Source organism: Schistocerca gregaria, chromosome 2 (assembly GCF_023897955.1).
Source record: "Schistocerca gregaria isolate iqSchGreg1 chromosome 2, iqSchGreg1.2, whole genome shotgun sequence".
Lineage (NCBI taxonomy): Eukaryota > Metazoa > Arthropoda > Insecta > Orthoptera > Acrididae > Schistocerca > Schistocerca gregaria.
In genome coordinates this window covers 1,024,071,001-1,024,086,457 of record NC_064921.1, presented here as the reverse complement: position 1 = coordinate 1,024,086,457, position 15,457 = coordinate 1,024,071,001, and the positions used below count along the sequence as shown (strand labels likewise).

General features: G+C 38.9%; 2 protein-coding genes across 2 annotated transcripts; both read left to right on the top strand.

The window, feature by feature from the left end:
* The first annotated feature begins 995 nt into the window (after window positions 1-995).
* LOC126335535 (tRNA (cytosine(38)-C(5))-methyltransferase) lies at window positions 996-9,396 on the top strand. Its single transcript, XM_049998909.1, is given in 6 exon segments — window positions 996-1,180; window positions 1,289-1,417; window positions 1,588-1,771; window positions 6,264-6,513; window positions 6,515-6,556; window positions 8,702-9,396. Coding segments are annotated over 5 exon segments (1,113 nt in total). The 5' UTR covers window positions 996-1,180; window positions 1,289-1,356; the 3' UTR covers window positions 9,278-9,396.
* Window positions 9,397-11,210: 1,814 nt separating this feature from the next.
* On the top strand, window positions 11,211-12,546 carry LOC126336090 (tigger transposable element-derived protein 6-like). The gene is made up of 2 exons (XM_049999571.1): window positions 11,211-11,789; window positions 12,118-12,546. Exons 1-2 carry the CDS (start codon window positions 11,211-11,213, stop codon window positions 12,544-12,546), a joined length of 1,008 nt encoding a protein of 335 aa, XP_049855528.1.
* Window positions 12,547-15,457: the final 2,911 nt, after the last annotated feature.

Genomic DNA, 15,457 nt, shown 5'->3' with positions numbered 1-15,457 from the left:
AGTCGAAGCCAGCTCTGCATTGCAGTCGCACATGGGTGTCGGTGGTCTTTAGCGCAGCCAGGCGTGTGTGATTAAAGGCGAGGCCATGTTAGAGGCCCAGAAGAATGACATTCGAGAGCACATAAAGCCACTTCTGGGACTTCAATGACACTCTGGAGGTGACATTCAACTGCTCCTGGAGGTGGCGCCTCGGATTGAAGAGGCACTGCCCTGTGAATGAGAACTGCAGGCCCCAGTATCAGAATGTCTCCCACCATGTGCATGGCTGGCATGGTGGTATTTCCGGCTTTGAAGATTCTCCCATCATCCACTTTAACCTACTTGTCGCAGCTGGATGCCACGAGTGAGAGGGGGAGATGTTTACCTGCAGCCCCAGATGGCCCAGGGTTGTGACTGGCGAGCTGATGAGGGTCTGCAGCTCTTCCTGGCGTCGAGGCAAACAGCAAGACATCATCTGCCAAGGCTGCCACGTTGATCGGTCAGTCAAGGACAAGGGCGCCGATATGGGAGGGAAGGTGGTGCAGGACAGGTCGAGGGCGTGATGGAAAAGGAGGGGAAAAAGGAGGTCGCCCCGACAGACTTCTCTGGATGGCTGCACGATCTTACTCTCGTCAGCAGGGCCCACTATCACCCTTCGCCCATCATCGTAGCAGTGCAGGATGTAGCGAAGGAACTCAACTGGTAGACCATAGGCTCTTAACACAGGGCCAAGAGCTGCATAGTGCCCTTCGACACGTCCAGCGACGGCACTTAGAGAGATTGACCAGAATTTGACGCCGAGTCTCCCATTAGCCATCGCTCTGACATCAACTTTGTGCTGAACGTAGTGACTTGTGAGAGCACACGAAAGAGTAGTATACATTTCTATGAACAGATGACGCGCATTCTCATAGTTCTTTCCATGGCCTATAAACACCTTCCAGATAGTCTATACCTCTCGATTGTGGCCAGATCTCATATGAGCGGAAGCGTAGTACAATCATTGGTAAACAGATGGCGCGAGCCACTGTTGGCAGTTAGGCAGTGATTGAAATAACTGCTACTTGCTAGTATCATATGAACGGTGATTGCGGTAACTGCTACTTATCAGTAACCGGTTATTTCTACCAGTTATGTTAATTTTTGGCCACCTGTAGTAGCCTTGGCCAGTGTCACGTATGTCTTCTTAAGGACTGTGGGAGTAAACTACTTAACTTTTACAGGATTATTTATAGTTGATTTTTTACGGCACCCTTTATGGAAGGGATTCCAAGAATAATAACTGAAAATGTACTTTATGCAACTGCAGTATGTAACCTGATCGGTGTTTACCAGCTTCGAAAATGCGGAGTATGAACTGTTTATAAACACGGAAGCATGGGATTACGGGTGTTGGAGCTGTTTAGTGGAATCGGAGGCATGCATTATGCTCTTCGAGGCAAGTGTTTCGTTAAATACCATAGAATAGTGGGTTTTCGTTACGGGTTTAGTTGCAATCGTCATTAGCCACAACGTAGGCATTTGAAGATAACTGTTTGTCACACAGTCGTTCTATCATACTTAAAACAATGTGTTCGAGACTATTATATTTATATTCCCTTTTTTCAGAAAGTGGTTCTGGTGAGGTGGTTGCAGCAGTTGACATCAACACTGTTGCTAATTTGGTTTACGCAGCTAATTTTCCACAAACGAAGCTCCTTCAGAAAAATATTGAATCACTAACAGCCGAAGAAATTAATAACATGAAAATAAATATGATTCTAATGAGCCCACCATGCCAACCCTTCACTAGGTAATTTGCATCTTATGAAATCTGAATATTAGTGCACAATAATTATTATTTTGTAGAACGCCAAATGAAGTTAGTTTAACAGCTGCTGCGGCGTGTGCAATTTGGGCAATTTTTTTGGGGTGAGGATCATTACCATATTTTGGCCTACTTTTGCCCCAAACGTTGATCACATCGTAAAGGAATATTTTGAGTATGCTTTAATCCCACAAATAGTGGAGACATATGAAAAGTAGTTTTCTCAGTTTGCTCCACTATTTGTGCCATTAACACGCATTCAGTTTTGTTGTACAAAATATACCATTACTACGTAATCAATGTTTGAGGTAAAAGTAAGCTAGGTTGCGGTAATGGTCCTCACCACAAAAAAAATTTGCAACACCCATGCTCTGCAAACCATTGTAAAGTGCATGGCAGGCGGTTCTTTACATTGTATCACATCCCATTCATGTGAAATGTGGAAAGAATGTTGCGTAATTGCCTATGCGCCTGCTGTAATTAGTGTAATCTTCATGGATCAGTCTAATCTTGTCTTCATGATCCATATGCGAGCAAGATATAGGGGGTGTAACATATTCATAGATCCATCAATTCATGTTGATTTTGGAAACTTTTTTCATAGGCTATCAAGGGATAGTTTGCTTCTATCTTCAAGTCTCTGCCACCTCAGTTATTTCAGCATATCTGTGCCCTGTAATCATTTGTGCTGCCTTTCCTTACATTCATTCAGTATTCCATGTTGGTCCTATTCAGTAAGAGAAACACACACTTGAGCGATATTCTAAGGTGGATCGCATGAGATTTGTGTATGCAATTTTCTTTGTAGACTGATTGCATTTCTCTAGTATCCTACCAATGAATGGCAGTCTGCCATCTACTTTACCTGTGACTGAGTGTATATGATTGTTTCATTTATCTCTGCAAACACACGAGACAAGAAGCCAACACCCACCACAGTAGAATAAGATTATATGCTCATAAGCTGTACAGGTGGCGAGAGATCACAAGAATTTTGGACAGTATAAAAGAAATTTATGTTATTGAGGGAGATGAAATTAAAAGGGGGGCTGGAATATAATAGTAAGAAAGGAAAGTGAAGGAAAAAATAATGGAACATGAACTTGGGCAAAGGACTGAAAGGGGAAGCCATGTGGTATAATTTTGTGCAGAGCACAGTTTCATTATTACTAAATCTTGGTTTAAGAATTGTAAAAGGAGGATGTGTCTGTGGACAAGACCTGGAGACACTAGAAAGTTTTAGGTAGATTTATGTAGTAGTGGAATTACGTATTCTATTTGTTGGAAATTAAATAACACTGTGGGAGGAAGCACCTGTGCGAATATGAAAACTTCAGATGGAAAGTCATTTAAAAGTAAAGAAGGAAAAGCTGAAAGGTAGAAGGAATGTGTCTAGGTCTGTTAAAAGAAAACAAACTTGAAGGTGAATAACTGAAAGGGAAGTGAAGTAGATAATTTTAATGGTGTGGAATGAGTCATTTTTCATTCACATTGCCCATTTGCATACAGATATGGCTACATGGTCTGTCTTGTTTACTGACTTAAATTATATACAGAAGATAGACTGGTAGAAAACAGTATCAGGGAAAATTAGTTTTGGTTCCATGGAAATGTGGGAACACACAATATAATGACTTATCTTCACAGAGAGGCCGAAGAAAGGTAAACCGTAGTTTATGGCTTTGTAATTCTGTCAGAGATGGCAAAGGACTTTGAAGACAAATTTAATAGAATGAATGATGCCTTGAAAAGAGTTTAGAAGATAAGTAAAACAAGGGTAATGAAATGTAGTTGAATCAAATCGGGCAATGCTAAGGGAACTAGATTAGAAACCAACACACTAAAAGTAGTTGATGGACTTTGTTATTTGGCCAGCAGAGTAATGGATGATGCCCAATGGATAGAGGATGTTGAATGCAGATTGGCAATAGCATAAGAAACAGAGAGGAAATTGTGAATACTGATTACAAATTTATAGGTGTTAGAAAGCCTTTCTAAAGGTACTTGTCTGGAGTGTAGCCTTGTAGTGAAACATGGCTATAACAAGAAGTGAATAGAGGCTTTTGAGATGCAGTGCTAGGGAAGGATTCTGGGGTCAAGAGGAATATTTGACCAGTGCCATAATGTTAATGGCCACTGTGACATAACTTTTTCGTGCATATATTCAGTTTTGTTAGGTGGTGAAGCTAACAAATATGCTAACAAAAAGAACTTAGTTATGGTGACAGACTGACCTGTAGCAAAGTCCATTTGAAAAAAAGTGCCACTGATATCATCTTACAGTTGCCATGTTGTTTACGGCTTTCATTACATGTTTCCTATGTCACTGGTCAAAGTCAATGACTGGTATCTAATATGCCTCTTTATCGTGATGCTGAATTGATTTTTTTATTTTATTTATTTATTTTTGAGGGGGGGGGGGGGCAGATCACACAACTAATGAAGGTATGCTGAATCAAATTGGGAAAATATCAAATCCAGATATGAAGAGGGTTTGCACAGGACATACTACTGCTGCATGAAATCAGTGTTCAGACTGTAGACAATAACAGATTGGTCTGCAGTGTTGTACGATGTCCGTGTGTGCTTCTATTTGTGTTATAAAAACTAAAAGTAAAAGGTAAACCGAGAAAAGCTGTATTACCTAAAAGTCATATTTCCATCAAGTATTTTGTTCGGGATTATGGACATGGTAAAATATATGTCAGTATGAAAAATGCAAAAGGGGTGAACGGGGAGAACACTACATAATTCGTACCACAAAAATACTTTCTTTTTCATATGAAGTAGGCAGTTAAATTTTACAGGACAGACTGTAGACTGAAATGAAAATCCTCAAAGAAAATATTTACATGAAAAAAAAGAAACTTTTTATAATAGCCACTTCTCTCTAATAATCCATGGCTCTTGCACTCCATACTTATGGATCTTCTCATACCAGCAGAACATGTCTGGTGGAGGCCCCGGCAATGCTTGCATTGTTTGGTTTGCAGGGACATTTCTGGTGAGAAGGAAACTAGTAAACAAAATATATCCTTACAAATTTCCTTTATACCCGAACTTAGTGGATTATTATCATATGATACCTAATTCATTTATTAGAATCAAAAGTAGTTTTAGCTATATTGAAGGAAATGTGGTGTAACAATTGAAGAATACTAATGAAGTGTAATTCATCTGACTGTAACACAATGTATTTGTGGCAGCGGCTAGCAAATTCCAAGAATGAATTTTCATTATGCCAATGGGGTTGTGCTGAGATGCATCTTCCTGAAAGATTAAAACTGTGTGCCAGGCTGGGCCTCGAACCTAGGACCTCTGCCTTCCACAGGCAAGTGCTCTACCAACTGAGATGTCCAAGCAGCCCTCATGATCCAAATAACGACTCTGCTTTTGCCAGTAACTCACCTGTTTTCGTACCTTCCTGCTTCTGTGAAGTGTGGCTGTGATCAAATGAGCTGATCTCATATGTCTTTTCTGCCATGTGTAAAATTGCAATGCTAACAGTTACTGTGAGGTTCTGATAACATTCTAATCATGCGGCGCACCAAATTGTTCCATTCACAATCATAATAGGTATGCTTTCCCTTCATAATAGGTATGCTTTCCCTCCAACTCAGTAGATGTTACAAATTCAGCTCTGTTTCTCTGTGATGTAGTTACAACCAGTGTCCCCATGTATAATAAGAAATTGTACACTGTAAATTAAGCAAATTTTATTAGTCATTCTCGGTGTAATACTTTTCAAACACATATGTCTGCCTGTGTCTGTATATGTGCGGATGGATGTGTGTGTGCGCGAGTGTATACCTGTCCTTTTTTTCCCCCTAAAGTAAGTCTTTCCAGTCCCGGGATTGGAATGACTCCTTACCCTCTCCCTTAAAACCCACTGCCTTTCGTCTTTCCTTCTCCTTCCCTCTTTCCTGATGAAGCAACCATTGGTTGCAAAAGCTTGAATATTTGTGTGTGTTTGTGTGTTCTTTATTTTTATTGTGTCTATCAACATACCAGCACTTTCATAGAAGAGTAGAACTGGTAAAAACAAAAAGTCGGGGTGAGAGAGAGGAAGAGTAATAGAACCAGTAAAAATAAAAAAGATATTGTCAGTGATAAGCAGCTGTCAGTAACACATGCCCTTCCTTAGCACATCAGACTGCAATGCTCTTATTTCCTTTCAGTCTAAGAAGTAAAGGCAATGAATGACATTTGTATGTTTAAATGTAAACATTTACTAGCTTCTAACATCGGGCTTATCAACCCATCCCGTATTAATTGGAAAATTATACATCCTAGTAGTAAAAACTTTACAAAGTAATTTTTTTCCATAAATCCCCAGATTTTGTCTGTTTAAAACTGCTATGGGCAATTGCCCATTTGTAAATGTCCTGCCCACTGGGCATTTGCCTAGCCCACGTTACTGAACCCATGTCATCAAAGTGTTGTAGCCTGTCTCATTTCTGTTTATTACTTTTCACAGAAATGGGCTGCAAAAGGATACGGCTGACAATAGAACCTCACCTTTTCTGCATTTCTTACGGCTGTTACCTGAACTGACTGGAAATCTGAAATATATTCTTTTAGAAAATGTCAAAGGTTTTGAGAAATCCGAAGCCAGAGATATGTTTGTTAACATCCTGCAAGAAGCCAATTTTATTTTTCAAGAATTTCTCTTAAGTCCATTTCAATTCCATATCCCTAATTCTCGAACGCGTTATTACCTTATTGCAAAAAAAAAGGCCACTGAACTTCTCATTTTCTATAAAGCCACTGGTAAGTGTAATGACAACATTATTTATCATCTTATAATATATTTATAACAAATTTAGAATTGTGAATGATAAAATTTCAGGATGTATTTTAGGAGAGAATACTGTGCATTTCTATAAATGCAGTATACTTAAGCATATAGTTTGTGTCCTGTTGACAGAACTGTTTTGCCAGAGAGGTTCATTTTTAATTTGCACAAGAAGGTCAACATTGAATAAATATTTACATAAATGTTACAAAAAATTGGTTCACTACACATTATTAGCTGCACTGAGAAATCAGAATCATTGATTCAGTGTTCCTGTTTCAAGCTCTGGTTGTAATCTTCCTAGCTATTTTTATTGAGGTGGCTCAGCAGTTAAGGAACTAGGCTCGTATTTGAAAGGAGTGGGGTTCAGATCTCCATTTCGTCATCCAGATTTTGGTTTTCCATGGTTTCCTGGAGGCAGATTAAGACATACCTTTAGGTATGCTAGTGCTGATTTTTTGCCCAATCTGGATGTGTGTTCTCTCTGATGATCTCATTGTGAATGAGTCTTTTGGTAAGCTTCTTTTCCTAGTCAGTCAGTAGCAGTCACATTTATGATTTTCAGAAGTATAAAAAGAGTAAAGCAGTCTATAATCTCAAGACTGTTTTGAGCAGCTCAGTGCTTCACAAGACATGGTCATATTCCGGAAGTAGTAGTTTCAAGGATGAATGCTAAGTACCATAAAGGAAAATGCCAAGTATCAAAAAATAGTCAGTCATATTTTGTAAGTAATGCAGCTCCTCAAAAATACGGAGTCTGTTTGTCTCCTCATTCTTAGTTGGCATTGTACCATTATAACAAATGATAATGCTAGGACATACACAGCTGTAATTTTGTAATTAACTTTTTCTCTTGCTGGTAGAGCTATTACAAACTTAATTTATGCATATCTTCAGATGATGGTATGACTTTCACATCTCTTCCTGCCTCTACACCACCTCAGAATGTTGCTCCTCAGAACAGTTATAAACAATCAGATGGGTGTGAATCATGTAGCTCATTGGGTAATACATTTGGTGACTGCACCAATGGGGAAGATGACACACTTGTAAAAGAGCATGTGGGCTAACATAACTAGTTTTTTTTTTATGGGGGCGGGGGGTGAGGTACATTTTCAAATGGATGCTTCAATGTCACTGGACTGTGTGTGAATACTCAAAACAAGTAGTAATTGTAAGATACAACTCAATAAACCATGATACAAGGCAATGCTACTTTGTGTAATTGGATTACACACCACAGTTGGATCTGTTATCTGATGTACTTCACATTCCCATGCAGCCACCACTAGTTACCAGCTGAAACTTTGAGCCATTTTTGCACCCAACATCATGTTTCAAGCAGCTGCTAGAGGTCAGTGGAACACCAGAGACAGTTGGGTGAGAATAACTCATGGACATAATGCTGATGATCTCATGCAACATCACATGTGCAGTAATGTCCTCAGTATATACTGTAATTATCAGGTGACACACACTGATGGTAAACTGATGTGATGGTTCTGTGAATTATTACAGGTTGCAGTAACAAACAAGACCAATAAGTACATGTAATTCCCTCAGTCCTAAGACACCAACATTTGTGTGTTGTAGATATCTTGCAAATCAGATGATCTGTCTCAATGACTACTCTTGCGGGGAAAAAGAAAAACCTGCAACTGTTGATATCTCCTACATTGCACAGTCAGTTCTTCACCACTTGGTGCACCAACTAGCTATCCTCAGACACTTCACAGCCTGACTCAAAATTTCTTTTTGTACATTCCAAGCTCTACAGATGCTCTCATGCGTGCTTATTGCTCTAGTACCCATGGTAGAAGGCTGTAACAACAGTGTGTGAGTTGTTTGCAAAATTAATTTTCTGGCAGATAGAAGAGAGGCATTTGCAGATTGAAGCTTGAGTTGAAACTTGTCTGGATAGCTCAGTTGGTAGTGCATTGCCCACAACCTACAAGGGTCCCAGTTATAATTTGTCAGTACATTATATAGAATGCTGTTGTTTTGTTGAGTTGCTTGTATCTCCTTTTTATGGTATGTCATAAATATGAAATTGTTGCAGTGAAATTAAGTTATAAAAGTGAATAAAATAATTCAGTCTGATATAGAATTTCACATTTCAGGTGGATGATATTACACAAATTTTGGACGGAAATGACAGTACTTTGTACAAGACGCATCGTATAAATACACAGTATCGTGAACTTGCTGCACAAGAAGAAAGCCATGAAAATAGCAGAGACAAGAGAACTTGTTTCTCTCTTTCTCACATTCTTGAAAAAGAAAATGCTGACAATTTGTCAAGTTTTAAATTGCCCGATAACATACTACTAAAATATGCTTGCGCCTTAGACATTGTTTTCCCATTGTCTAAACATTGTTGCTGCTTCACAAAAGCATATGGTAATTATGTAGTGGGTACTGGGTCAGTTCTGTCAGGTGAATCTACAGAGTATGTTCTAAGTGTTGCTGAAAAAATAAAGTCACGTGAATGTGAATCAGAACAGTGTCTGGACCTACTGCATAGCTTGAAACTACGCTATTTCACACCATTGGAAATAGCGAGATTAATGTGTTTTCCCCCAGATTTTAGCTTTCCCATAATTGTGAACCGGAAACAGAGGTACCGTCTCCTAGGGAACAGCATAAATGTTCATGTTGTATCAGTTTTAATAACATTACTTGTTACTGACATATGATAGTATTAGATAAGAGCTTTGACTCAATGAGAAACTTGAATTCAAAAGATTTTGTACAGATATTTATTAAAGTAGCCAAATACTCTTTGTGTAAAATAAAGTCTCAGCTGAGAATTGTATTGACTGTACTTCTTTTGTCTCTACCATTCCTTACATATAATTTTTTACACTATTAAATTTTGGAGGAAATACTACATTTATTGTACATTTTTATGACTTAATTTTGAAAGCTGTGCAAGATGATCACAAATTTAACAGTGGCAATCATAACAAAGGAAGACTTAAGGCTGCAAGTCTGCAGATAGGAAGTGGTGAATCAGTACTTTTCTGAATGAATATTTTACTCCCTGTAGGAGTGTGCACTGTTATGAAATTTCTTGACAATTGAAAACTGCAATACACTTGAATGCAGATCCTTGCTTTAAGTTGGCAGTGTACTTAACCATGTTCAGTTTCAATTTTGGCCTCTGTTAGTTTCTTGGTCCACATACACTTTTAAGTAATTGGAAAGTTTCAGCAATTATGATGTTTACATGACTCCATACAAATTTTTTGTTCAGTGTTTGGTTCTCGAAAGTTCATACCCATTTCGTGTTTCTCCCATCTTGCTCAGTCATACTACCTAATTACGAGGAAACTTCAAAAATTAAGTTACACATTGGGCTGGCAAAGTAACTTTTACGGATGGCCGTACTACTATTCAAAGTGAGATACATGACTATTTTTCAATGCAGTCATCAAGTCTCTGTGAACAAGGGTCAGAATGTTCTACCAGTCTTTTGTTTACTCAATGATAGTAATCTGCTCTTGGTCGTGGAGTCATTCGGGAATCACTGTGTGAATGTCCTCATTGTTGAAAAATAGCTTCCCCTTGTTACTGTTGTGAATCAGTTCATATTGCTGGGACATTCTCTTTAATGTCGAAGCCCGTCCTCTGTACTTCAGCTTTGGAGTACATTTCCAGTTGCTACAGCATTTCACTTTCACAGTGTGATGCACCTGTTCTCCTTTTTGAAACAGAACTGTCTGCAGGAAACCTAGAACATATGCTGTCTTTTGACAGTGTGCTACTCTTGTTGGGTATTGGTAATGGTGGAGAACATGTAACTTCCTTTCTGAAGTCCCAACATAGTTGAAGCTCTTCACTTTTTGCAGTGTCTCCCTACCAAATGGTACTTAAGTAACAAATCTGTTTTTGTCTCATTTTATTACATCACTGTTCTCTGCCAAGAATGTCATTCCACCATAAGTAGCTATCTCCTGTCAGACATCCAGCTGTTCGTGGACTTACTGTTTCCCCATACTAGCAAGTCATCTGTGAACACTACTGTCTTCATTTATCCTAACCTGTCCATCAAAAACTGACCTATGCTAAACACTTTTAATTCTCCCTGTTGTTTCATACTCACTTCCAAATTTTCCTCCTGCATATAAATTTGAATACTTTCTATGTCTTAAAAAACTGCACAAACTGTTGGTTGTACAGTATAACCTCGTTAACGTGAACTCGCGTAAGACAAACTCACAGTTAACGGGAAAAAAATATTGGTCCTACCAGGAATACATTAGTTCTTATGGGATGTTTTATTTGTTAACTCTGTTTCAGTTCCTAGTGTTGTTAAATTTCACTGAAAAACAAACTTCCGACCTTAGAGTATTCTAAAGCATTATTTTTTTCTGAAATAAATGTGGGAAATGCAACTACAAAGTTAATTATACTTATTGCTGACTCGTTTTTAACTTATTGTTGGTCAGTAGCTGCGATTATCACCCCAACAATCAGCGTATGCTGTACATTTTAAGACATTCATTAACGTGTGCTTTAAGAACGTACTCAGTGCCAGATTTGACAGGTGTTCTGTTAGTCATAGCCGTATCGAGTTGGAATACTGAATAAAAACTACAGTTACAACCGGTACCGTAGCACACGAAAATGGCAAAGAGGAAACAGACAGCTCTAAATGTACACTTAAAGCTTAAGATTCTAGATGAAGTGGATTGTGGTACCAAGAAAACAGCAATTGCAGAGCAGTTTGGAATACCCATATCTACTTTACCTACAATTATTAAGAATCAAGAAAAAATTATTAATGCTGCAGCATCAGGCTCTGGAAACATATCTAAAGGACTTCATACCACCAAGTATGAAGACGTCGAGACATTACTGCAAGAATGGTTCAATCATATGCGTGTATCTAACATACCTTTAACTGACCCTATGATTCAGTCAAAAGCAAATGATATTGCTAAAGATATGGGCATCAAAGACTTCCGTTGTTTTGCTGGTTGGTTGTATCGGTTCCAAAAGAGACAATCAGTTTCATCTGTACAAATTTGTGGTGAAGCAAATAAAGTTGATGAAGAAAGTGCGAACAGCTGGTTGCATGAATTCAACCGAGTGAGGGAAAAGTATGCCTCGTGTGACGTGTTTAACATGGATGAAAGTGGATTTTTCTACAATCTTTTTCCAAATCACACCCCGGGGATAAAAGGTGATAAGTGTCACGGTGGAGTATGAAGCAAAAAATGTGTGACTGTTGTACTGTGCTGTAATGCTGACGGCAGTGAGAAGTTTCGTCCCTGGGTTATCAGTAAATCCGAGAAACCACGTGGTTTTAAAAACATAAATATGGATACTTTTACCTTGCATCTACTCTCACCACAAGAAAGCTTGGATCAATGGCACATCATTTCGCAAGTGGCTTCTTCATTTCAACAGTCGAATGGTTGCTTAAAGTAGGCATGTTCTTCTTACATTGGCCAGATGTACTGCCCATAACGTTCATAACGCCACAAGCCGCCTTCAGCATTTTGACCAAGGCATAATTTCTCTCATACAGAGAGCTTATCATAAGCGACTTGTAAGAGCTGCAATTCGTGCTGCTGAAAACAATAGTTCAACCCCAAATTGGAATCTGCTTGACACAATAAAAGCCATCACAGCAGCCTGGAACTCCGTATTGCCACAACATATAGGGAAGTGCTTTAACAGAGCTTGTAGACATAGCAACACTGAAGATGTCCACGAGTTAGAAGATGCCACTTCAACTGATGAATGGACAGTTCTGCAGGACGTTGCGATTCCTGGGATTAGTTTCGAAGAATTCATTAGTGTAGGTGACGATGTTACCGTATGTCCTGTGGAATCGGATGTGTCAAAAGCTGCAAACAAGGTGCAAGAAGGGCCATCAGAAGAAAGTGAAGATGAAGAGAACACAGATACCATTCCACCTACCCATCAGGAGATGTTAGAGCCTTGGACTGTTTAGAATGGTTCCTTACAACATCCAACGTGACTGCTGGGTTTACGGACGCTATCGTTACAATTGGTTGTCAAATTACAAAATATTATCGTTCCCATGAACGTCAGCGAACCATGACTGAATTTTTTTCCAAGAAAGTAATGTACATAATTTGTGAGTACTTGTAATTTTACAATCACTTTATAGTGTTGTAAGTCTACAATAACGTGATTGATAGTGTAGTGTATTCCCCATTAGTGTACTGCTGTACATGTACACTTATTAAAATCTGTGTTTTTCACATAACACGAATTTTTTTTAACAGAACTCCTGATTTTTCGGTCCCTTGAAATGTTTGCATTGAATATCGCCTTGAAATAAATAAGTTACTTTTCAGACAATTGTTGTGATGCAATAGCATTGAGAAAATCTGTAACTGAAGGCATTGGTCCAGTAACCAGGTATGTCCACTTTTGGCATAAAGATTTTACTACCACTGCATAGTTTGAAAATTGTTCAACCTGTTCGTGCTAGAATGAGACAACTGAGAATAATAGAGGGAATGGACTTGTTTGACAATGGATGTTTGGGGCAAGAAACAGGGTTATCCCGTGCTTCATTTGCCATTCAACAAAACTAGTCAGATTGTGGCATGTGAAATACATCCAAAAAGTTCACTATAGCTGATGTTAAACAAAATAGTTTTAGACATCTCACCCCCCCCCCCCCCCCCCCACTCTTATGTACACTGTTTCAGTGTAACATTGAGTGCTGATAATGAGACCTTTACCATTTCGGGCCTTTTTAATACTTCACTGAATACAGGTATGTAGTTCTCTATAGTGTATAATTATCACAACTTATTTAGACAGCCTCTACTACATTGGCTTTTTCCGAGAAAAATTTACAAAGCATCTCCGCCAGAAATCTTTGAATATAAAGGTGCTATGAATCACATGCCAGCCTCAGGAATGGAATTTTATAGTCAGTTGATCTGTGACAGAACAGTTACTGATGCTACACATTGTTCATCAAGAGAGACTCGCAATTCCATTCCTATGATGTATTAGGATTTTCAGTTTTTTCTTTTAAATTCTCAGAGTTATAATAATAATAATAATAATAAGTAAGTGGTGAAGAACTAATAGTTGTTCTTTCTTTAGTTATTAGTGTATTTGACATATAAGAAAATTGTTTGGTGCAAGAGTAATCATAAATCTTTTCTTTGCTTGTTACATAACCTATACAGGGTAGTCCATTGATTGTGACCGGGCCAAATATCTCACAAAATAAGTATCAAACGAAAAAACTACAAAGAACAAAACTTGCCTAGCTTGAAGGGGGAAACCAGATGGCGCTATGGTTGGCCTGCTAGATGGCACTGCCATAGATCAAATGGATATCAACTGCGTTTTTTAAATAGGAACCCCATTTTTTATTACATATTCGTGTAGTATGTAAAGAAATAGGAAGTTTTAGTTGGACCACTTTTTTCGCCTTGTGATAGATGGCGCTGTAATAGTCACAAACATATGGCTCACAGTTTTAGATGAACAGCTGGTAAGAGGCAGGTTTTTTTAAATTAAAGTACAGAACATAGGTACGATTGGACATTTTATTTCAGTTGTTACAATGTGATGCATGTACCTTTGTGAACTTATCATTTCTGAGAAAGCATGCTGTTACAGCGTGATTACCTGTAAATACCACATTAATGCAATAAATGCTCAAAATGATGTCCTTCAACCTCAATGCATTTGGCAATACGTGTAACGACATTCCTCTCAACAGCGAGTAGTTCGCCTTCCGTAATGTTCGCACATGCACTGACTCATGTTGTCGGTGGATCACGATAGCAAATATCCTTCAATTTTCCCCACAGAAAGAAAATCGGGGACGTCAGATCCAGTGAACGTGTGGACCATGGTACGGTGCTTTGACGACCAATCCACCTGTTATGAAATATGCTATTCAATACCGCTTCAACCCTATGCGAGCAATGTGCCGGACGTCCATCACATTGGAAGTACATCGCCATTCTGTCATGCAGTGAAACATCTTGTAGTAACATCAGTAAAACATTATGTAGGGAATCAGCATACGTTGCACCATTTAGATTTCCACTGATAAAATGGGGCCCAATTAGCCTTCCTCCCATAATGCCGCACCATACATTAAACCGCCAAGGTCGCTGATGTTACACGTGTCGCAGCCATCATGGATTTTTCCATTGCTCAATAGTGCATATTATGTCGATTTTCGTTACTGCTGTTGGAGAATGATGCTTCGTCGCTAAATAGAACGCGTGCAAAAAATCTGTCATCGTCCTGAAATTTCTCTTGTGCCCAGTGGCAGAACCGTATACGACGTTGAAAGTCATCGCCATGCAATTTCCGGTGCACAGATATTTGGTATGGGTGCAATCAATGGTGATGTAGCATTCTCAACACCGATGTTTTTGAGATTCTAGCGCAGTTTGTCTGCTATCGATGTGCGGATTAGCCGTGCCAGCAGCTAAAACACCTACTTGGACATCAATCTTCAGTCACCTAGAGAGGGCAGCAGGTCCGATTGCCAAAAATTCGTGCAGTATCAATGATAACACCTGGCTGAACACCTGAGAATAATTTAATGGACTGTGGATTGCGACACTGACTACTTTAAATGATGTAGCCGATAGATGCATGTTTTATAGTACTTTGATTTTTACTTTGCCCAACCCCCTAATAATACACAGTTATATGGCCAGTGCACTATTGCTTAACTTTTGATAAGCCTCCTTAATAGTTTGCAGGTGAAAGTCCACATACTGCTATGATAGTTTCTTGTTGAACATCTGTTATTGTTGTGGTCTTCAGTCCAGAGACTAGGAGCCATTCCTATGAGTGTTGGTGGTCTCTTGGGACTGTGTAACACGGCGTAATGTCTCTTTGGCACA

Excerpts from the sequence above, each read along its gene's own strand:
- LOC126336090 (XM_049999571.1), top strand. The coding sequence starts at position 11,211 with ATGGCAAAGAGGAAACAGACAGCTCTAAATGTACACTTAAAGCTTAAG. Across the intron at positions 11,790-12,117 it reads GTGATAAGTGTCACGGTGGA|AGAGCTTATCATAAGCGACT; the intron begins GTATGAAGCAAA and ends TCTCTCATACAG.